Here is a 25,287-nt window from a genome sequence, read left to right on the forward strand (position 1 = left end):
TCAATAATTTCTAGTCCGAAATGGTTAATATTGAGCGTACTTTATTGTTTTATCTTCTCCAAAATCGACATATAAAGTAAATTTGGACGATTTAAATGTTGAATATATAAATATATATTATCAACTATAAATCACAACAATTTCAAGCGATATAGATTAATTTCACTGTCATTCACTGCTATTTAGATTCAATAGGTGTCGCTGAATAAACGAAAACTGTTGGTTAGATAAACTTTATTAAAATAACCTATAATGAATATTTTATAGTTACAACAGTAAACAGATTGAGAAAAAAACAAGACAAGAATACACAAATACAAGACTGTACAAATACATCATTACACAGATGGTAAAGACAAAACATCTTACAAGGCGCCAATATGTTTGAAGTAATAGTATAAAAAGATACCATGATGTCCCATGCTCCACCGTCTGGGATTTTTTGTGTGTTTTTTTTTTACCCAAAGATTGTACATACTAATTATAGGCAAAACTAGATCATCATTTCAATACTACACTCCTCTATGTACAGTTTTCCTCCCTTAGAGAATACTTCTGCTAGGGCTATAGCATTTCAAGGGCCATAATTCACTCATGCATAGGCGAATCTAGCTGGTTTAAGAGAGGAATCTAGATCTCATGGATATCTAACTAATGTATGAGTTTTTTTGAGATACAATCAAAATTAAACACCGTATAGCATTCGGAAGCAATTGTTTACGGACACACGGACGGATACCACGCCACGTAATAAGCTCTTCTGGCATTTGGCGAATAAAGCTAAAAATCATTCAGCACTCTTTAACAAAGGTTAGAGAGAAAACCCACTGCACTCTCTTTAATACAGGTTGTCTATCTTAAACTGTAGTTTTCACCTCTTTAACAAAGACAAGGGAGTGAAAAAACTACACTCACTGAATACAGGTTGCCTCCCTTAGACTGTTTTTTTTTTACCTCACAACAATAGCAATTTTTATAATTTCAAAGGCCATAATCAAGTTGTGAAAAGGCGGATCTTGCTGAATTTAAGAAAGGAACCGACTTCTCAAGCAATAGTTAACTACTTTATAAGTTTGATTAAGATAAATCAAAACTGAATACTTTTTACAAGTTAAACAAGCAACGTCTTTACAATCGAGCTAAAGTAAATTAGTATAATCAAGTATATACATATTATTTGCTTGGAAATCTCAAAATTCTTAATAGATTGCTATCAGTGGTATTGATATCGCTGGAACTCCCTGGACATGTCTTTATGTTTTATCGGATGTAAATAATATGTTAATGCCATTTCTCAGATTGATTTATGGCTTATATCAATTAAGAATTTTATTTTTTAGAAAATGTTTTATATTTGATAACTTTAGAACTCAGCTTATGCGGTGCACGTATGTAGAATTATTATCTTCCCTGACATTAGGTTATAATATTGTCACTTTTTGATCCACGTTTTGTTCTGATAAAATCAACGTCAGCATATTCTGTCGGACTTGGCGGCCTCTGTCTCGAAGGTGGTTTGCTGGCTGTCTCCAAATGTTCGATGTCAATATCTGCATAAACCAGGTTGGTATCTGAACCCTAGAAAATATAATAATACCATTGAGTGTTGACAATGTATATAAACAAACGTAGTATGATTGCCTGATCTTGCTTGGATCAAATTATTTAAAATACTACATGAGTATTTTGAGAGAGAGTGCTCACACGAAGTAAATACATTTTGTTAGAGGCAAAAAAAACAAGCAAAAATAAACAGCATCGAAAAATAACTGATGAACATATTAAGATTATCTGGTATGTTGATGAAATACAGAATGATGCAGATTAGTTTGATTGGCAGATTGCTTTATTGCTTGATGTTTTTCTTTTGATGTACTAGCAGTTAATTTTAGTAATAATATTGGTAATACTGTGATGTATTGCGTTCACCTGTAAACACTGAATATTATATTTGTCCACATGGGCCATGGCCTTTTGGATGTACAAGCACAACTGTGAAACTTTGACTGAACTCTAAGGCAATGGTTCAGAACAGTATTGATAAACCTAAAGTACATGTTTCAGTTTTATTTCAAATACATGTGTTCATCTGTTTAAATACTACTCAGTACTTATCAAACATTTTTGTATTGCTTTTGCATATATTTCAGACCATTCAACTATGACTTGCCATTTACAGCCGGTTCAATAAACATACTACCTTCGTTTTTGGCTCCACTGTTTCTGTCCTATTTGTCCTGATTTTGTTTACTTGGGCGTACGTAACCTCTTCGTTCATTCCTACTGTTTCATTTTCCTGCACGTTGGCTGCAGTGAAAACCGTTTACATATATTGTTATATAGTATATAAGGTAAACAAGTTAAGCGTTTTTTAAGCGCAGTAGTATAGATATGTTTTCGGAATATATAGATATTTTCCTTTTGTCTATACTTCTCATATCTATTTCGCATAGTTCAATTTTGACTTAATATTTAATCTATATATCGGTGCCATTTAGTCGACATATCAGTGCTATTTTATCGCCATATCGGTGCCATGAAAATACCAAACCGATGGCTATTACCTAGGTAACATTCAACTTTAACTTTTAAACAGTTTGATTACATGAGATTAATAACTCACCATGTTGGACAGGCTGACTGAAAAAGGCATTGCAAAAAGTCATAATTAGTTCATTATAAATGTAAAAACAACCATCTACACCAATTGTCAACGGAAATCGCGTTCTAAAAGTTGAAAATGTTGTTCAAAACAACTAAAACTAGATGAATGTAAAACCGCAGAAACTGCAGAGTTACAATAAAACATAATAAATATACATACGGTTCACTTGAATTTGCATGTTGATTCTTCTTTAAAAATCCTACATTAGAAGAAATACATGTCAAATGAAAGCGACGAGATGGAGTAAAAATTCCATAGATACAATAGATAACCCTCGAACAAAATATTTACAAAATTTGCTACCATTTCTTTAAGAAGTGACCCCAAAACACAAAAAAAATGCACAACACAAATGCTAGGTAACCTTACGTTTTCTGGCCAATACAATGACCGTTGATATAATGACAGCCGCAATAATAACGCTCAAACCAATGACTATCCGCACCATTGGTATATCGTTACTGTTGGTCAATGACGTATCTTTACTTTCATTTGGAGTTTCATATGTTTTTTGTGTCGAAGCTGTTATGGAAATAAAATCGGAACTTTAAGTGACAAGTTTTATTTATTGAAATCAATAAATAGCCGGATGATTTTGGGAAAAAAGGACATTCACGAAATCATAGGTTTAAATTTTATTGTTTATGACTATCTTTTCATTTATCAACGCCTCTTATAAATACAAAAGACTGGCAATGTTAGAACTCTAGAAACGCTGTCGAGATACGTACATGGTACTTGTAAAGAATGCGACTTGGATAGTTGAACATCAAAGTTGGAGCAATTGACGCTGCAGGTAATAGTTTGACCATTGTTTTCTTTACTGATACCCGCAAACTCCATTACAGCTGAGTCGTGTATTTTGTTTGTCACCTCTCCGTTTGAGTTTAGTAGTTGGCCATCTTTTGTCCAGGATATCAAGCAATTGTCATTGTATGTGTCCATGAAGCAACTGAACTTCAGAGTATAGCTGTCCTGCAAATAGCTTGGTATACTTGGTGCATCCATTGTCAGCTTCGATGGAGGATCTGTGATTAAAAATAAGTCAAAAAGAATCATGGCAAACTGATGCCCACGTTTTAATCGACAAAGACGCAACTTTAGTCAAAATCTTTAGTCAGAATTATCGGACGTGTACAATGCGTTTAAAATAGGAGTATAAATTTTAAATTTAAATTTGATATATTTGATAAGCTTAACGCCATGATCAGCTATTAACGTTTGACACGTTTATGTCACCAAGGGTGCGCAAGCTTATTTATACTCGCACTCAGTGCAAGGCCCATTCGGCAAGTACTCCGATATGATCGTTAGTCAGTTTAAGATTTTTGAGCATATATAGTGCACAGACAGAATGTAACCCTGGTTAGAGCTATCCGGGTTCCTTAATGTGCATTAGTGTATAGCACTGTCACACGGGACACCTATTTAACACCCCCAAGTGTGTTACCACTAGACCACGGATCCGCAACAAATGCCAAAAAGGGGAGGGTAAGCTTATTTACACTCACCATCGGGGGTAATGCCAACTGTTTTTATAAAGAAGAGCTAAAATCAGAAACAAATGTGTTTCCATCACGTTGATGGTTAGATAGAGGTCTTTAAAATTCAAGGAAAATCCACAGGAAATAGAAAACAAAACAGTATTATAAATAATCTATTGCATAATCCGTGGGTAAGTTTGTATTGCTTTTAAAATTTAAATACGAGTATCACTCAAATGGTATGGCAAAAACGGACAAACCAACCGCCATTAGCAAGACCTGTTTACGACTCAGGGATTTGCTAAGCATTGGTCCTGATTCAATATTTGAGTGTCCTCATCATAGGGTCGTGCACATATTACATTAAAACAATGCCTCCGGTTGATACACATGATTAAGAATAATGGATCATCAGAAAAATATGCGTATAGTTCTTGGGATTAGGAGCAAAATGAATCATACTGCATTTTCACATTTTCTGTTTTCTTACTTATTTGAGTTTGGGCTTACTCTTATTTTCTTGTGTGTGTGTGTGTGTGTGTGTGTGTGCGTGCGTGCTTGCGTGCGTGCGTACGTGCGTGCGTGCGTGTGTTGACCTTTAATTTTCCCCGTATATTAATGGTATGCGTATTTCGTGGCACACCACAGGAATATACCTCACAAAATATTTTCATAAATAAAGGGAATCTTCTTCATACTAGTGTATAAAAAATTCAATTATATCAATATGATATCATCTAAAACCAACCATCATCTATAAGTTGAATTATTATATTACTGGGTTTACTCTTAGCGTGAAAATATGATAATACATTTCAATAACATGACAACAGAACTTACATTTGCAATTTATTATCTTTTGTTGTGTCGCTGTCTCAAATAATGGTGAAGATGATACGCAAGACACAACATTTCTATTCCAATCTTTTCTGGCAGGGCTGTTAAAAGTTAAAATTGTTGTATATGTTCTTGTCGAGTTGTCGTAAGTCTTTATATGGTCTCCTGAATAATTCACTCCATCCAACCAGAGACTTAAATTTGTGGCGGGTCTCCCTCCTCTTGAAATGCACGTGATATTTGCTGGACTTCCCTCTCGCAAGATAGGTACGTTAAGCACTGGAACCTCAGGTTTTACTGAATGAAATAAAGATAGTTTATACTTCAATACCATTATCGATGATATCGACATATTAGATGATGATAAAAATAATTGTATATAGATCTATATAAAGCAACAAACAACTTAACGACAGTTTTTTGTCTCAGAATAAGCTGATTTTGGCATCAATGTCTTCAATTCAGTTATATAAGATAACTCACAAAAGAACAGATCTGAACTGTCAGGAAATCTTCCGAAAATTTCATTTACTTAAAGCGTTCTTAACTCTTTCGACCACAGTTTTCGGAAATAAATATGAAACATTGCCATTTAACCTTTTGTCCACAGTCCTATATCACTGGTTTCAAGACATTTACGCAAAATTTGGCTCATTCAAGACAAAAAATAAAAGAACAATCTGTGAGAGTGCAGCTTTAAAAATGTAAAAATACTCACATACTGCGGATTAAAATTATAATTGGATACGGTTACGTCCAAAATAATATTACATGTAGAGTGAAAAGTAAAACGCAATGTGAAATCTTTAATTATTCCCCAAATAGATCAACCATGACGTGTTTTTCGACAAATTGTTTCTCATATGAAGTGTGTCTTCAAGGTATTTCTAAAATAGGGAAGAGTCAGAAATTGCCTTACGTGCAACGTAGAGTTTAGCCGACGTTGTTAACGGTTTTTCAAGCGCTGCATTGAAAACACTGCAGGTGACGGTCTTCATATGATATTCTTTGCGTATAATTCGGGAAATTTTGTAAATATTCTCCGAGGAGGTATCTCTGTACGCCTTATATTTAACATCGTCGAGGTATATGTATGGGAGTGTGCCCCCAGATGTATTGCAAAATACATGTTCGTACATATTTGCACCTAAAATGACAACCAGGCATTTGGGACAATCCTGGACGTTTATCTTTGACCGAAGAAATGGCTGGCCAGGCGGAACTAAAACAAAACACCTTATGTAAATCAACATCATCATCATCATCATCATCATCATCATCATCGTCGTCGTCGTCATCATCATTAATCAATCAATCAATCAATCAATCAATCAATCAATCAATAAATCAATCAATCAAATAATTAATTAAATAATCAATCAAATAGTCAATTAAATAATTTTTGGTCAGTCAATTAGTCAATCAAAAATCCGTATCATATGTTAAACGCAGGCAGATGACAAAACAAAATCAAACATTCAACAAACCGCTTGCGTCTGGTATTTCGTTTAACGAAAGTTTGCGTTAAACTCCGATTATAAAATAGTCGTACCTGTCACCTTAACAAAGACACGTTCAGTATGAAGACTGTAAGTGGTATTTTTCATACATTTCACACTGTAATTTCCCGTCGTCCACCGAGTGGAGTTATACATGGTCAAAACAAATTCTTCATTGTGTATTTCTTCCTCAGTCAACAGACCCTCCGTCAAGGTCATTAAAGATCTTGATGATTCATTATACCACTCACGAGTGTATTCACCAGTGAGCCCAACCACCGCCGGTGAAGGATTATATGCTATTTCAACTTTTTTGCCCAGAACAGGATTTGGTGTTCGAAGATGAATATCACCACACCCCACTGAAAGATATTTAAGCAAAATCAACAACAACAAACAGTTATTCAATGCCCGAATATAAATGTTCAACATCATACAAACTATTCCTAATTCAATTAAACAAGTGTATTTTGTTTGGGAAAAATGATTTCTTTTGTTTTTTGGCACACGCCTTCTCGTAGATTTCTACCTTTTCATATTACAGTTAATGATTTTTTCTACTTATATTTTGTAATAATATAAGGGAATTGAACTTATACGAACAACTATTTTGTTTTAAGAATTCTGCAAAGTTTAATATATATCTCGTACCATTTTACAACATAGAACAGTACTTTTAGGTACAAATGTAAAAAATAACCTACATCATAAAAAACTTATTTCAACACCTTCAATTGCATAAAACAACAGTGCGTAAATTAACTGACATGCCTTGTAAATCTAAACGAATGCTTTGGCTGCTGCAGTCACCGTATACTGCATATAGGTGTCCAGAATTCGGAATATTTGGATACACTGTGGTAAAAACGCCCAACGTTGCATTATACATATAAACGTTTGATGGAACAGCTATCCATCGTGTAACAGCATTAGTGTAGAAAATTGTAGGCGTTTGAGTAGCCGAAAATTTGAACGGCTTGAAGGATATTGTAACATTTTTCCCTTTAAAAGCAGGCTGTGAATAATAAAGATTGCCACAAATTTCGCAAACAACTGAAACAGAACATCAGAACATATATGCATTTGTATCAATACGGTAAACATACTTTAATATAGCATATAGGGTTACACGTAAAGACTTTCATACATTGTTAGTATATACGATGTGATATACTACTTATTTACGTTGAATACAAACTGCTTAAACGTATTGTATGTTTTGATTAGACACACTTATTAGTTATTAGTTTAAAGTTTATACTAAATTAAACTCGATTGTGAAGAAAGCTGAAAGCTTATCGAATCACTTAAGAGTACGTTTTCTTGAAAGAAACAGGACTCTTGTTAATTTTGAATGGCCACGAGAAAGAACCCAAGGTGGGGATCCAACCCAAAACCAATGGGTAAGCGACAGGCAACTATACTATTAAACCTCTTATCCTGGTTTGGGATCCAACCAAGTACAGGCAGACACCTATACAACTACACTTCTCTCCTCCTGGTGGGGATCATACCAACAACCTCTTGGGTGAAAGGCAGACACCCTGGTGGGATTGTACCAACAACCTGTTGGGTGAAAGGCAGACACCTATACAACTTGACTACTCTCATCCTGGTGGCGATTGGACCCACAACTTCTTGATTGAAAGGCAGACACCTATACAACTTGACTACTCTCATCCTGGTGGGGATTGTACCAACAACCTCGTGGTTGAAAGGCAGACACCTGTATAACTTGACTACTCTTATCCTGGTGGGGTTTGTACCAACAACCTCGTGGTTGAAAGGCAGACACCTATACAACTAGGCTACTTTGATCTTGGTGGGCATTGAACCAACAAACTCTTGGGTGAAAAGCAGACACCTATACAACTAGACTTCTCTCCTCCTGATGGGGATTGCACGAACAAACTCTTTGGTGAAAAGCTGACATCTATACTTATATACTACTCTGACTCTGGTGGGGATTGGACCCATAACCTCTTGGGTGAGAGGCTAACACATATAACACTAGACTACTCTCATTCTGTTTGGGATCACACCCACAGCCTTTTGTGTGAGAGATGGACACCTATACAACTAGACTATTGTAATTCTGGTGGGGATTGAACCAACAACCTCTTGGGTGAGAGGCTGACACCCATACTACTAGATTACTTTCATAATGGTGGGGATTGAAACCGAAACCTTTTGCCTGAGAGGCGGATACATATACCACCTGAGTACTCTCATATTGTCGTTATTACTTACCTCCTTTGAAGCAAATGAATATAAACGCTATTAGGCATGGCACCTTCATTAATATATTCATTTTATTTTATTTACTATCAAATAAAAACTGTAAATCACGATATTCAAATTCCGATTTTTGTGTTATTTCCATTAACACACATACTATTTAATACGCCATCACAAAGAACGAGACCACTTTTTAAGCTTGGTAATCAAGTAGTTCATATTTGTCAACTAGTAAAAGGGGATAGGTTTTTACCAATGGTCGTTCTAGTGACTGGTAAGAATTGTCATTAAACGAATCCGCTTCCACTCGAGAGACAGTATCTTATGGTGTAAAACACTTATTGTCACAATTGTTATTGTGTGTTACCTTCCTCATAAAAATGTTCCTTGACGCAAACTTTAAGTGGTAGTGTCTGGCTGTAAGTTCATCGATACCTCTATTGAGAATTTTTATTCAAATCTTATGACAGTAGTGGTCGATATAGGCGAAATATTGTATATATAATGTAGATCTAAGAGCCTTTTTAATGGAAATTGATGCCTTGTTACCAAATATATAATTTCAATCGTTTAAAAAAATGTCAATTTCTGTCAATTATAATAAAACATTGAATATAACAAATAACGGTCCTTGTTCATACTGCATGTGATCAAATGTATTTTGGCGTCGTGTTGTAACACTGATGGCGTCGTTTTGGATGACCAGTATGGTAGTCGTGAACAATATGATACGGGGTGTCACATTCGTATTTAGTATTAGGCTTTGACATTGATGAAATGTCCTTTACACTCATCATTGTGGTATCACATTCTAGTTCGAGCTTGTAATTGCTTGCCTATCCTACATAAAACTGAGCACAAAATATATATCTGCAATGTTATAACACGGTTGTCCGGTTAGCTCAGTGTTTAGCGCACTCGCTTCGCCCTATGGCGTCCCGGGATCTATTCCCGGCCAGGGCGGGTGTGAGTTTCGTTTGTGCTCACCAATCCGGACAAGTTGGTCTCCTCCAGGTTCTTCAATTTTCCACACAACACAAGACCTCAATACCGCGTAACATCGTGTCAACAAAAGTGATAAACGTAATGTTGTAATTACTTGTCATACAAACATCTATTGAAATTAAGGTTGTGTTGTTTTTGTGTGCAACACAGTATAATGTAAAATCTTAAGATATCAAAACATGACACATCGAGTGTATCTGCGACCTAAATAGTGTGTATTGTTTTGATTTATTGTATTTCCTTTAGTATTATTGTGAGTATTAAATCATGAAGAACAATAAATAAAAATATTAATTTTGAATATAATAGCATGGATCGATTCAAGGCAAAATCTAAGAAACTTGGTCAAATATTATAATAACAAACCCTGGTAACACAATACTATCTAGCAATCATAGACTCTGGGTGTCACCCCCACCCCTATTGGAATCAGGCATAACTTACTTTCTGACCGGACTCCAGAATACCACTTTTAGGTAAATTCAAGTTTTTACAGTTTAGGAAAGCTTGACGTATGATGAAATCGTCATATCGCTATCTAAATGCATTGTTAACCTCAATGACAATATGTCAAATAGAATTTCCTTTACGTAAATCTGTTCACCAAGGCGGTGTCCTTTCTTTGACCTTAGAGGGGGCGTATCCTAGGGGTACAACCTTTTGACATTCGCCCCTCCCTCAGAATCAAAATTTGAATGGTTTAAAATGTTGGCAGAGGAGTACTCCATATTATTTTTTAATAATTTCTAGTCCGAAATGGTTAATTTTGAGCGTATTTCTTTCTTTCCGTTAAATTTTTAAATATATTCATATAAATTATCAACCATAAGTCACAACAATTTTAACTGGTATATATTAATTTTACTGTCATGCTGTTTAGATTCAATAGTTATCGCTGAATAAAGGAAAACAGTTGGTTCGATAAACTTTATTAAAAAAACCTATAATGAATATTTTATAGTTACAAACGTGAAAAGATTGAGAAAAACACACACGCAACAATATACAAACACAAGAATGTACAAATACATCATTACACAGATGGTAAAGACAAAACATCTTACAAGGCGTCCATATATTTGAAGAAGTATAACAAGATGCCCATGATGTCCTATGTTCCACCGAATGGACTTTTTTGGTTTGTTTGTTTTTACCCCAAGAATGTACATACTAATTACAGGCACATTACGGAGCCCACATTCAAAGGGAAGCAATCAATGATCCTCATGGATCACAGACGGCAAAAGGAGATCATCACTACAATACGACACATCTCTATGTACAGTTTGCCTCCCTTAGAGTATACTTCTGCTAGGGATAAAGTATTTCAAGGGCCCAAATCCACTCATGCATAAGCAGATCTGGCAGGTTTAAGGGAAAAATCTAGCTCTTTTAGATATCTAACTACTGTATGAGTTTTATTGAGATACAATCAAACTTAAACACCGGATTTGCAAGCAATTGTTTACGGACACACGGACGGATACCATGCCACGGCATGTTTTGTATATGAGTACATCAGATTGTGAGCATGTATGTAAAGTTATTATCTTCCCTGACATAAGGTAATAATATTGTCACTGTTTGATCCACGTTCTGTTCTGATAAAATCAACGCCAGCATATTCTGTCGGACTTGGCGGCTTCTGTCTCGCAGATGGTTTGCTGGCTGTCTCCAAATGTTCGATGTCTATATCTGCATAAACTAGGTTGCTTTCTGAACCCTAAAAATACATAATAATGCCCTTGAGTGACAACAATGTATAAAAACAAACATTGTGCGATTACCTAATGTTGCTGAGATCAAATTCCTTTAATTTTCACATGAGTATTTTGAGAAGGCAAAAACAAACACAAATAAACAACATCGAAAATTAAATGACGAACAGGTTTGTATTTTGCTTAATTGCTTGATGTTTTTTCTATTGAAGTACTGACAGTTAATAATATTTGTAATACTGTTTTGTATCTGCCTTCACCTGTAAACACTGACTATGATATATGTCCACATGGGCCATGGCCTTCTAGATGTTATGCAAGTACAACTGTGAAACTTTGACTTTACTCTAAAGCAGTGGTTCAGAAAAGTTTTGATAAACTTAAAGTACATGTTTCAGTTTTATTTCAAATACATGTGTTCATCAGTATTAATACTATTTATTTCTTATCATACATTTTTGGATTGCTTTTGCATATGTTTCAGACCATTCAACTGTGACTTGTCATTTACAGCCGGTTCCATAAACATAATACTTTCGTTTTAGGCCCCAGTGCTTCTGTTCTATTTTTTCTGATTTTGTTAACTTGGGCGTACGTAACCTCTTCGTTCATTTCTACTGTTTCACTTTTCTGCACGATGGCTGCAGTGAAAACCGTTTACATATATTGTTATATACGGCAAACAATTTAAGAGCTTCTTATGCTATGGTCAGCATAGTAGTAAAGGTATGTATGTTTTTTTCCGGAATATATAGATCCATGTTTGTTTCACATACAAAAACACAGTACAATTTTGACTTAATAATTAATCGACATATCAGTACCATTTAAACGTTATCTCGGTGCCACGAAATCACCAAATCCATGGCTATTACCTTACTCACGAGTGTATTCACCAGTGAGCCCAACCACCGCCGGTGAAGGATTATATGCTATTTCAACTTTTTTGCCCAGAACAGGATTTGGTGTTCGAAGATGAATATCACCACACCCCACTGAAAGATATTTAAGCAAAATCAACAACAACAAACAGTTATTCAATGCCCGAATATAAATGTTCAACATCATACAAACTATTCCTAATTCAATTAAACAAGTGTATTTTGTTTGGGAAAAATGATTTCTTTTGTTTTTTGGCACACGCCTTCTCGTAGATTTCTACCTTTTCATATTACAGTTAATGATTTTTTCTACTTATATTTTGTAATAATATAAGGGAATTGAACTTATACGAACAACTATTTTGTTTTAAGAATTCTGCAAAGTTTAATATATATCTCGTACCATTTTACAACATAGAACAGTACTTTTAGGTACAAATGTAAAAAATAACCTACATCATAAAAAACTTATTTCAACACCTTCAATTGCATAAAACAACAGTGCGTAAATTAACTGACATGCCTTGTAAATCTAAACGAATGCTTTGGCTGCTGCAGTCACCGTATACTGCATATAGGTGTCCAGAATTCGGAATATTTGGATACACTGTGGTAAAAACGCCCAACGTTGCATTATACATATAAACGTTTGATGGAACAGCTATCCATCGTGTAACAGCATTAGTGTAGAAAATTGTAGGCGTTTGAGTAGCCGAAAATTTGAACGGCTTGAAGGATATTGTAACATTTTTCCCTTTAAAAGCAGGCTGTGAATAATAAAGATTGCCACAAATTTCGCAAACAACTGAAACAGAACATCAGAACATATATGCATTTGTATCAATACGGTAAACATACTTTAATATAGCATATAGGGTTACACGTAAAGACTTTCATACATTGTTAGTATATACGATGTGATATACTACTTATTTACGTTGAATACAAACTGCTTAAACGTATTGTATGTTTTGATTAGACACACTTATTAGTTATTAGTTTAAAGTTTATACTAAATTAAACTCGATTGTGAAGAAAGCTGAAAGCTTATCGAATCACTTAAGAGTACGTTTTCTTGAAAGAAACAGGACTCTTGTTAATTTTGAATGGCCACGAGAAAGAACCCAAGGTGGGGATCCAACCCAAAACCAATGGGTAAGCGACAGGCAACTATACTATTAAACCTCTTATCCTGGTTTGGGATCCAACCAAGTACAGGCAGACACCTATACAACTACACTTCTCTCCTCCTGGTGGGGATCATACCAACAACCTCTTGGGTGAAAGGCAGACACCCTGGTGGGATTGTACCAACAACCTGTTGGGTGAAAGGCAGACACCTATACAACTTGACTACTCTCATCCTGGTGGGGATTGGACCCACAACCTCTTGGGTAAAAGGCCGACACCTATATAACGTGACTACTCTCATCCTGGTGGCGATTGGACCCACAACTTCTTGATTGAAAGGCAGACACCTATACAACTTGACTACTCTCATCCTGGTGGGGATTGTACCAACAACCTCGTGGTTGAAAGGCAGACACCTGTATAACTTGACTACTCCTATCCTGGTGGGGTTTGTACCAACAACCTCGTGGTTGAAAGGCAGACACCTATACAACTAGGCTACTTTGATCTTGGTGGGCATTGAACCAACAAACTCTTGGGTGAAAAGCAGACACCTATACAACTAGACTTCTCTCCTCCTGATGGGGATTGCACGAACAAACTCAAACACATATAACACTAGACTACTCTCATTCTGTTTGGGATCACACCCACAGCCTTTTGTGTGAGAGATGGACACCTATACAACTAGACTATTGTAATTCTGGTGGGGATTGAACCAACAACCTCTTGGGTGAGAGGCTGACACCCATACTACTAGATTACTTTCATAATGGTGGGGATTGAAACCGAAACCTTTTGCCTGAGAGGCGGATACATATACCACCTGAGTACTCTCATATTGTCGTTATTACTTACCTCCTTTGAAGCAAATGAATATAAACGCTATTAGGCATGGCACCTTCATTAATATATTCATTTTATTTTATTCACTATCAAATAAAAACTGTAAATCACGATATTCAAATTCCGATTTTTGTGTTATTTCCATTAACACACATACTATTTAATACGCCATCACAAAGAACGAGACCACTTTTTAAGCTTGGTAATCAAGTAGTTCATATTTGTCAACTAGTAAAAGGGGATAGGTTTTTACCAATGGTCGTTCTAGTGACTGGTATGAATTGTCATTAAACGAATCCGCTTCCACTCGAGAGACAGTATCTTATGGTGTAAAACACTTATTGTCACAATTGTTATTGTGTGTTACCTTCCTCATAAAAATGTTCCTTGACGCAAACTTTAAGTGGTAGTGTCTGGCTGTAAGTTCATCGATACCTCTATTTACATATATTGTTATATACGGCAAACAATTTAAGAGCTTCTTATGCTATGGTCAGCATAGTAGTAAAGGTATGTATGTTTTTTTCCGGAATATATAGATCCATGTTTGTTTCACATACAAAAACACAGTACAATTTTGACTTAATAATTAATCGACATATCAGTACCATTTAAACGTTATCTCGGTGCCACGAAATCACCAAATCCATGGCTATTACCTTACTCACGAGTGTATTCACCAGTGAGCCCAACCACCGCCGGTGAAGGATTATATGCTATTTCAACTTTTTTGCCCAGAACAGGATTTGGTGTTCGAAGATGAATATCACCACACCCCACTGAAAGATATTTAAGCAAAATCAACAACAACAAACAGTTATTCAATGCCCGAATATAAATGTTCAACATCATACAAACTATTCCTAATTCAATTAAACAAGTGTATTTTGTTTGGGAAAAATGATTTCTTTTGTTTTTTGGCACACGCCTTCTCGTAGATTTCTACCTTTTCATATTACAGTTAATGATTTTTTCTACTTATATTTTGTAATAATATAAGGGAATTGAACTTATACGAACAACTATTTTGTTTTAAGAATTCTGCAAAGTTTAATATATATCTCGTACCATTTTACAACATAGAACAGTACTTTTAGGTACAAATGTAAAAAATAACCTACATCATAAAAAACTTATTTCAACACCTTCAATTGCATAAAACAACAGTGCGTAAATTAACTGACATGCCTTGTAAATCTAAACGAATGCTTTGGCTGCTGCAGTCACCGTATACTGCATATAGGTGTCCAGAATTCGGAATATTTGGATACACTGTGGTAAAAACGCCCAACGTTGCATTATACATATAAACGTTTGATGGAACAGCTATCCATCGTGTAACAGCATTAGTGTAGAAAATTGTAGGCGTTTGAGTAGCCGAAAATTTGAACGGCTTGAAGGATATTGTAACATTTTTCCCTTTAAAAGCAGGCTGTGAATAATAAAGATTGCCACAAATTTCGCAAACAACTGAAACAGAACATCAGAACATATATGCATTTGTATCAATACGGTAAACATACTTTAATATAGCATATAGGGTTACACGTAAAGACTTTCATACATTGTTAGTATATACGATGTGATATACTACTTATTTACGTTGAATACAAACTGCTTAAACGTATTGTATGTTTTGATTAGACACACTTATTAGTTATTAGTTTAAAGTTTATACTAAATTAAACTCGATTGTGAAGAAAGCTGAAAGCTTATCGAATCACTTAAGAGTACGTTTTCTTGAAAGAAACAGGACTCTTGTTAATTTTGAATGGCCACGAGAAAGAACCCAAGGTGGGGATCCAACCCAAAACCAATGGGTAAGCGACAGGCAACTATACTATTAAACCTCTTATCCTGGTTTGGGATCCAACCAAGTACAGGCAGACACCTATACAACTACACTTCTCTCCTCCTGGTGGGGATCATACCAACAACCTCTTGGGTGAAAGGCAGACACCCTGGTGGGATTGTACCAACAACCTGTTGGGTGAAAGGCAGACACCTATACAACTTGACTACTCTCATCCTGGTGGGGATTGGACCCACAACCTCTTGGGTAAAAGGCCGACACCTATATAACGTGACTACTCTCATCCTGGTGGCGATTGGACCCACAACTTCTTGATTGAAAGGCAGACACCTATACAACTTGACTACTCTCATCCTGGTGGGGATTGTACCAACAACCTCGTGGTTGAAAGGCAGACACCTGTATAACTTGACTACTCTTATCCTGGTGGGGTTTGTACCAACAACCTCGTGGTTGAAAGGCAGACACCTATACAACTAGGCTACTTTGATCTTGGTGGGCATTGAACCAACAAACTCTTGGGTGAAAAGCAGACACCTATACAACTAGACTTCTCTCCTCCTGATGGGGATTGCACGAACAAACTCTTTGGTGAAAAGCTGACATCTATACTTATATACTACTCTGACTCTGGTGGGGATTGGACCCATAACCTCTTGGGTGAGAGGCTAACACATATAACACTAGACTACTCTCATTCTGTTTGGGATCACACCCACAGCCTTTTGTGTGAGAGATGGACACCTATACAACTAGACTATTGTAATTCTGGTGGGGATTGAACCAACAACCTCTTGGGTGAGAGGCTGACACCCATACTACTAGATTACTTTCATAATGGTGGGGATTGAAACCGAAACCTTTTGCCTGAGAGGCGGATACATATACCACCTGAGTACTCTCATATTGTCGTTATTACTTACCTCCTTTGAAGCAAATGAATATAAACGCTATTAGGCATGGCACCTTCATTAATATATTCATTTTATTTTATTCACTATCAAATAAAAACTGTAAATCACGATATTCAAATTCCGATTTTTGTGTTATTTCCATTAACACACATACTATTTAATACGCCATCACAAAGAACGAGACCACTTTTTAAGCTTGGTAATCAAGTAGTTCATATTTGTCAACTAGTAAAAGGGGATAGGTTTTTACCAATGGTCGTTCTGGTGACTGGTATGAATTGTCATTAAACGAATCCGCTTCCACTCGAGAGACAGTATCTTATGGTGTAAAACACTTATTGTCACAATTGTTATTGTGTGTTACCTTCCTCATAAAAATGTTCCTTGACGCAAACTTTAAGTGGTAGTGTCTGGCTGTAAGTTCATCGATACCTCTATTGAGAATTTTTATTCAAATCTTATGACAGTAGTGGTCGATATAGGCGAAATATTGTATATATAATGTAGATCTAAGAGCCTTTTTAATGGAAATTGATGCCTTGTTACCAAATATATAATTTCAATCGTTTAAAAAAATGTCAATTTCTGTCAATTATAATAAAACATTGAATATAACAAATAACGGTCCTTGTTCATACTGCATGTGATCAAATGTATTTTGGCGTCGTGTTGTAACACTGATGGCGTCGTTTTGGATGACCAGTATGGTAGTCGTGAACAATATGATACGGGGTGTCACATTCGTATTTAGTATTAGGCTTTGACATTGATGAAATGTCCTTTACACTCATCATTGTGGTATCACATTCTAGTTCGAGCTTGTAATTGCTTGCCTATCCTACATAAAACTGAGCACAAAATATATATCTGCAATGTTATAACACGGTTGTCCGGTTAGCTCAGTGTTTAGCGCACTCGCTTCGCCCTATGGCGTCCCGGGATCTATTCCCGGCCAGGGCGGGTGTGAGTTTCGTTTGTGCTCACCAATCCGGACAAGTTGGTCTCCTCCAGGTTCTTCAATTTTCCACACAACACAAGACCTCAATACCGCGTAACATCGTGTCAACAAAAGTGATAAACGTAATGTTGTAATTACTTGTCATACAAACATCTATTGAAATTAAGGTTGTGTTGTTTTTGTGTGCAACACAGTATAATGTAAAATCTTAAGATATCAAAACATGACACATCGAGTGTATCTGCGACCTAAATAGTGTGTATTGTTTTGATTTATTGTATTTCCTTTAGTATTATTGTGAGTATTAAATCATGAAGAACAATAAATAAAAATATTAATTTTGAATATAATAGCATGGATCGATTCAAGGCAAAATCTAAGTAACTTGGTCAAATATTATAATAACAAACCCTGGTAACACAATACTATCTAGCAATCATAGACTCTGGGTGTCACCCCCACCCCTATTGGAATCAGGCATAACTTACTTTCTGACCGGACTCCAGAATACCACTTTTAGGTAAATTCAAGTTTTTACAGTTTAGGAAAGCTTGACGTATGATGAAATCGTCATATCGCTATCTAAATGCATTGTTAACCTCAATGACAATATGTCAAATATAATTTCCTTTACGTAAATCTGTTCACCAAGGCGGTGTCCTTTCTTTGACCTTAGAGGGGGCGTATCCTAGGGGTACAACCTTTTGACATTCGCCCCTCCCTCAGAATCAAAATTTGAATGGTTTAAAATGTTGGCAGAGGAGTACTCCATATTATTTTTTAATAATTTCTAGTCCGAAATGGTTAATTTTGAGCGTATTTCTTTCTTTCCGTTAAATTTTTAAATATATTCATATAAATTATCAACCATAAGTCACAACAATTTTAACTGGTATATATTAATTTTACTGTCATGCTGTTTAGATTCAATAGTTATCGCTGAATAAAGGAAAACAGTTGGTTCGATAAACTTTATTAAAAAAACCTATAATGAATATTTTATAGTTACAAACGTGAAAAGATTGAGAAAAACACACACGCAACAATATACAAACACAAGAATGTACAAATACATCATTACACAGATGGTAAAGACAAAACATCTTACAAGGCGTCCATATATTTGAAGAAGTATAACAAGATGCCCATGATGTCCTATGTTCCACCGAATGGACTTTTTTGGTTTGTTTGTTTTTACCCCAAGAATGTACATACTAATTACAGGCACATTACGGAGCCCACATTCAAAGGGAAGCAATCAATGATCCTCATGGATCACAGACGGCAAAAGGAGATCATCACTACAATACGACACATCTCTATGTACAGTTTGCCTCCCTTAGAGTATACTTCTGCTAGGGATAAAGTATTTCAAGGGCCCAAATCCACTCATGCATAAGCAGATCTGGCAGGTTTAAGGGAAAAATCTAGCTCTTTTAGATATCTAACTACTGTATGAGTTTTATTGAGATACAATCAAACTTAAACACCGGATTTGCAAGCAATTGTTTACGGACACACGGACGGATACCATGCCACGGCATGTTTTGTATATGAGTACATCAGATTGTGAGCATGTATGTAAAGTTATTATCTTCCCTGACATAAGGTAATAATATTGTCACTGTTTGATCCACGTTCTGTTCTGATAAAATCAACGCCAGCATATTCTGTCGGACTTGGCGGCTTCTGTCTCGCAGATGGTTTGCTGGCTGTCTCCAAATGTTCGATGTCTATATCTGCATAAACTAGGTTGCTTTCTGAACCCTAAAAATACATAATAATGCCCTTGAGTGACAACAATGTATAAAAACAAACATTGTGCGATTACCTAATGTTGCTGAGATCAAATTCCTTTAATTTTCACATGAGTATTTTGAGAAGGCAAAAACAAACACAAATAAACAACATCGAAAATTAAATGACGAACAGGTTTGTATTTTGCTTAATTGCTTGATGTTTTTTCTATTGAAGTACTGACAGTTAATAATATTTGTAATACTGTTTTGTATCTGCCTTCACCTGTAAACACTGACTATGATATATGTCCACATGGGCCATGGCCTTCTAGATGTTATGCAAGTACAACTGTGAAACTTTGACTTTACTCTAAAGCAGTGGTTCAGAAAAGTTTTGATAAACTTAAAGTACATGTTTCAGTTTTATTTCAAATACATGTGTTCATCAGTATTAATACTATTTATTTCTTATCATACATTTTTGGATTGCTTTTGCATATGTTTCAGACCATTCAACTGTGACTTGTCATTTACAGCCGGTTCCATAAACATAATACTTTCGTTTTAGGCCCCAGTGCTTCTGTTCTATTTTTTCTGATTTTGTTAACTTGGGCGTACGTAACCTCTTCGTTCATTTCTACTGTTTCACTTTTCTGCACGATGGCTGCAGTGAAAACCGTTTACATATATTGTTATATACGGCAAACAATTTAAGAGCTTCTTATGCTATGGTCAGCATAGTAGTAAAGGTATGTATGTTTTTTTCCGGAATATATAGATCCATGTTTGTTTCACATACAAAAACACAGTACAATTTTGACTTAATAATTAATCGACATATCAGTACCATTTAAACGTTATCTCGGTGCCACGAAATCACCAAATCCATGGCTATTACCTTACTCACGAGTGTATTCACCAGTGAGCCCAACCACCGCCGGTGAAGGATTATATGCTATTTCAACTTTTTTGCCCAGAACAGGATTTGGTGTTCGAAGATGAATATCACCACACCCCACTGAAAGATATTTAAGCAAAATCAACAACAACAAACAGTTATTCAATGCCCGAATATAAATGTTCAACATCATACAAACTATTCCTAATTCAATTAAACAAGTGTATTTTGTTTGGGAAAAATGATTTCTTTTGTTTTTTGGCACACGCCTTCTCGTAGATTTCTACCTTTTCATATTACAGTTAATGATTTTTTCTACTTATATTTTGTAATAATATAAGGGAATTGAACTTATACGAACAACTATTTTGTTTTAAGAATTCTGCAAAGTTTAATATATATCTCGTACCATTTTACAACATAGAACAGTACTTTTAGGTACAAATGTAAAAAATAACCTACATCATAAAAAACTTATTTCAACACCTTCAATTGCATAAAACAACAGTGCGTAAATTAACTGACATGCCTTGTAAATCTAAACGAATGCTTTGGCTGCTGCAGTCACCGTATACTGCATATAGGTGTCCAGAATTCGGAATATTTGGATACACTGTGGTAAAAACGCCCAACGTTGCATTATACATATAAACGTTTGATGGAACAGCTATCCATCGTGTAACAGCATTAGTGTAGAAAATTGTAGGCGTTTGAGTAGCCGAAAATTTGAACGGCTTGAAGGATATTGTAACATTTTTCCCTTTAAAAGCAGGCTGTGAATAATAAAGATTGCCACAAATTTCGCAAACAACTGAAACAGAACATCAGAACATATATGCATTTGTATCAATACGGTAAACATACTTTAATATAGCATATAGGGTTACACGTAAAGACTTTCATACATTGTTAGTATATACGATGTGATATACTACTTATTTACGTTGAATACAAACTGCTTAAACGTATTGTATGTTTTGATTAGACACACTTATTAGTTATTAGTTTAAAGTTTATACTAAATTAAACTCGATTGTGAAGAAAGCTGAAAGCTTATCGAATCACTTAAGAGTACGTTTTCTTGAAAGAAACAGGACTCTTGTTAATTTTGAATGGCCACGAGAAAGAACCCAAGGTGGGGATCCAACCCAAAACCAATGGGTAAGCGACAGGCAACTATACTATTAAACCTCTTATCCTGGTTTGGGATCCAACCAAGTACAGGCAGACACCTATACAACTACACTTCTCTCCTCCTGGTGGGGATCATACCAACAACCTCTTGGGTGAAAGGCAGACACCCTGGTGGGATTGTACCAACAACCTGTTGGGTGAAAGGCAGACACCTATACAACTTGACTACTCTCATCCTGGTGGGGATTGGACCCACAACCTCTTGGGTAAAAGGCCGACACCTATATAACGTGACTACTCTCATCCTGGTGGCGATTGGACCCACAACTTCTTGATTGAAAGGCAGACACCTATACAACTTGACTACTCTCATCCTGGTGGGGATTGTACCAACAACCTCGTGGTTGAAAGGCAGACACCTGTATAACTTGACTACTCTTATCCTGGTGGGGTTTGTACCAACAACCTCGTGGTTGAAAGGCAGACACCTATACAACTAGGCTACTTTGATCTTGGTGGGCATTGAACCAACAAACTCTTGGGTGAAAAGCAGACACCTATACAACTAGACTTCTCTCCTCCTGATGGGGATTGCACGAACAAACTCAAACACATATAACACTAGACTACTCTCATTCTGTTTGGGATCACACCCACAGCCTTTTGTGTGAGAGATGGACACCTATACAACTAGACTATTGTAATTCTGGTGGGGATTGAACCAACAACCTCTTGGGTGAGAGGCTGACACCCATACTACTAGATTACTTTCATAATGGTGGGGATTGAAACCGAAACCTTTTGCCTGAGAGGCGGATACATATACCACCTGAGTACTCTCATATTGTCGTTATTACTTACCTCCTTTGAAGCAAATGAATATAAACGCTATTAGGCATGGCACCTTCATTAATATATTCATTTTATTTTATTCACTATCAAATAAAAACTGTAAATCACGATATTCAAATTCCGATTTTTGTGTTATTTCCATTAACACACATACTATTTAATACGCCATCACAAAGAACGAGACCACTTTTTAAGCTTGGTAATCAAGTAGTTCATATTTGTCAACTAGTAAAAGGGGATAGGTTTTTACCAATGGTCGTTCTAGTGACTGGTATGAATTGTCATTAAACGAATCCGCTTCCACTCGAGAGACAGTATCTTATGGTGTAAAACACTTATTGTCACAATTGTTATTGTGTGTTACCTTCCTCATAAAAATGTTCCTTGACGCAAACTTTAAGTGGTAGTGTCTGGCTGTAAGTTCATCGATACCTCTATTTACATATATTGTTATATACGGCAAACAATTTAAGAGCTTCTTATGCTATGGTCAGCATAGTAGTAAAGGTATGTATGTTTTTTTCCGGAATATATAGATCCATGTTTGTTTCACATACAAAAACACAGTACAATTTTGACTTAATAATTAATCGACATATCAGTACCATTTAAACGTTATCTCGGTGCCACGAAATCACCAAATCCATGGCTATTACCTTACTCACGAGTGTATTCACCAGTGAGCCCAACCACCGCCGGTGAAGGATTATATGCTATTTCAACTTTTTTGCCCAGAACAGGATTTGGTGTTCGAAGATGAATATCACCACACCCCACTGAAAGATATTTAAGCAAAATCAACAACAACAAACAGTTATTCAATGCCCGAATATAAATGTTCAACATCATACAAACTATTCCTAATTCAATTAAACAAGTGTATTTTGTTTGGGAAAAATGATTTCTTTTGTTTTTTGGCACACGCCTTCTCGTAGATTTCTACCTTTTCATATTACAGTTAATGATTTTTTCTACTTATATTTTGTAATAATATAAGGGAATTGAACTTATACGAACAACTATTTTGTTTTAAGAATTCTGCAAAGTTTAATATATATCTCGTACCATTTTACAACATAGAACAGTACTTTTAGGTACAAATGTAAAAAATAACCTACATCATAAAAAACTTATTTCAACACCTTCAATTGCATAAAACAACAGTGCGTAAATTAACTGACATGCCTTGTAAATCTAAACGAATGCTTTGGCTGCTGCAGTCACCGTATACTGCATATAGGTGTCCAGAATTCGGAATATTTGGATACACTGTGGTAAAAACGCCCAACGTTGCATTATACATATAAACGTTTGATGGAACAGCTATCCATCGTGTAACAGCATTAGTGTAGAAAATTGTAGGCGTTTGAGTAGCCGAAAATTTGAACGGCTTGAAGGATATTGTAACATTTTTCCCTTTAAAAGCAGGCTGTGAATAATAAAGATTGCCACAAATTTCGCAAACAACTGAAACAGAACATCAGAACATATATGCATTTGTATCAATACGGTAAACATACTTTAATATAGCATATAGGGTTACACGTAAAGACTTTCATACATTGTTAGTATATACGATGTGATATACTACTTATTTACGTTGAATACAAACTGCTTAAACGTATTGTATGTTTTGATTAGACACACTTATTAGTTATTAGTTTAAAGTTTATACTAAATTAAACTCGATTGTGAAGAAAGCTGAAAGCTTATCGAATCACTTAAGAGTACGTTTTCTTGAAAGAAACAGGACTCTTGTTAATTTTGAATGGCCACGAGAAAGAACCCAAGGTGGGGATCCAACCCAAAACCAATGGGTAAGCGACAGGCAACTATACTATTAAACCTCTTATCCTGGTTTGGGATCCAACCAAGTACAGGCAGACACCTATACAACTACACTTCTCTCCTCCTGGTGGGGATCATACCAACAACCTCTTGGGTGAAAGGCAGACACCCTGGTGGGATTGTACCAACAACCTGTTGGGTGAAAGGCAGACACCTATACAACTTGACTACTCTCATCCTGGTGGGGATTGGACCCACAACCTCTTGGGTAAAAGGCCGACACCTATATAACGTGACTACTCTCATCCTGGTGGCGATTGGACCCACAACTTCTTGATTGAAAGGCAGACACCTATACAACTTGACTACTCTCATCCTGGTGGGGATTGTACCAACAACCTCGTGGTTGAAAGGCAGACACCTGTATAACTTGACTACTCTTATCCTGGTGGGGTTTGTACCAACAACCTCGTGGTTGAAAGGCAGACACCTATACAACTAGGCTACTTTGATCTTGGTGGGCATTGAACCAACAAACTCTTGGGTGAAAAGCAGACACCTATACAACTAGACTTCTCTCCTCCTGATGGGGATTGCACGAACAAACTCTTTGGTGAAAAGCTGACATCTATACTTATATACTACTCTGACTCTGGTGGGGATTGGACCCATAACCTCTTGGGTGAGAGGCTAACACATATAACACTAGACTACTCTCATTCTGTTTGGGATCACACCCACAGCCTTTTGTGTGAGAGATGGACACCTATACAACTAGACTATTGTAATTCTGGTGGGGATTGAACCAACAACCTCTTGGGTGAGAGGCTGACACCCATACTACTAGATTACTTTCATAATGGTGGGGATTGAAACCGAAACCTTTT

The 25,287-nt window shown here is 36.0% G+C and overlaps 1 protein-coding gene across 1 annotated transcript; it reads right to left on the minus strand.

The window, feature by feature from the left end:
• Nucleotides 1-246: 246 nt before the first annotated feature.
• Nucleotides 247-7,525, minus strand: LOC128210651 (tyrosine-protein phosphatase non-receptor type substrate 1-like). Its single transcript, XM_052915006.1, has 10 exons — nucleotides 7,257-7,525; nucleotides 6,539-6,847; nucleotides 5,906-6,208; nucleotides 4,990-5,283; nucleotides 3,397-3,693; nucleotides 3,035-3,187; nucleotides 2,825-2,864; nucleotides 2,624-2,640; nucleotides 2,198-2,307; nucleotides 247-1,578 (listed from the first exon to the last, which is right to left on the minus strand). Exons 1-10 carry the CDS (start codon nucleotides 7,372-7,374, stop codon nucleotides 1,417-1,419), a joined length of 1,803 nt encoding a protein of 600 aa, XP_052770966.1. The 5' UTR covers nucleotides 7,375-7,525; the 3' UTR covers nucleotides 247-1,416.
• Between the last annotated feature and the right edge of the window lie 17,762 nt (nucleotides 7,526-25,287).

The sequence above is a fragment of the Mya arenaria genome, chromosome 2, assembly GCF_026914265.1.
Source record: "Mya arenaria isolate MELC-2E11 chromosome 2, ASM2691426v1".
Classification (NCBI taxonomy): Eukaryota; Metazoa; Mollusca; class Bivalvia; order Myida; family Myidae; genus Mya; species Mya arenaria.

Excerpts from the sequence above, each read along its gene's own strand:
- LOC128210651 (XM_052915006.1), bottom strand. The coding sequence starts at position 7,374 with ATGTATAATGCAACGTTGGGCGTTTTTACCACAGTGTATCCAAATATT. Across the intron at positions 6,848-7,256 it reads CATTCGTTTAGATTTACAAG|TGGGGTGTGGTGATATTCAT; the intron begins GCATGTCAGTTA and ends AATATCTTTCAG. Across the intron at positions 6,209-6,538 it reads TGTCTTTGTTAAGGTGACAG|TTCCGCCTGGCCAGCCATTT; the intron begins GTACGACTATTT and ends GTTTTGTTTTAG.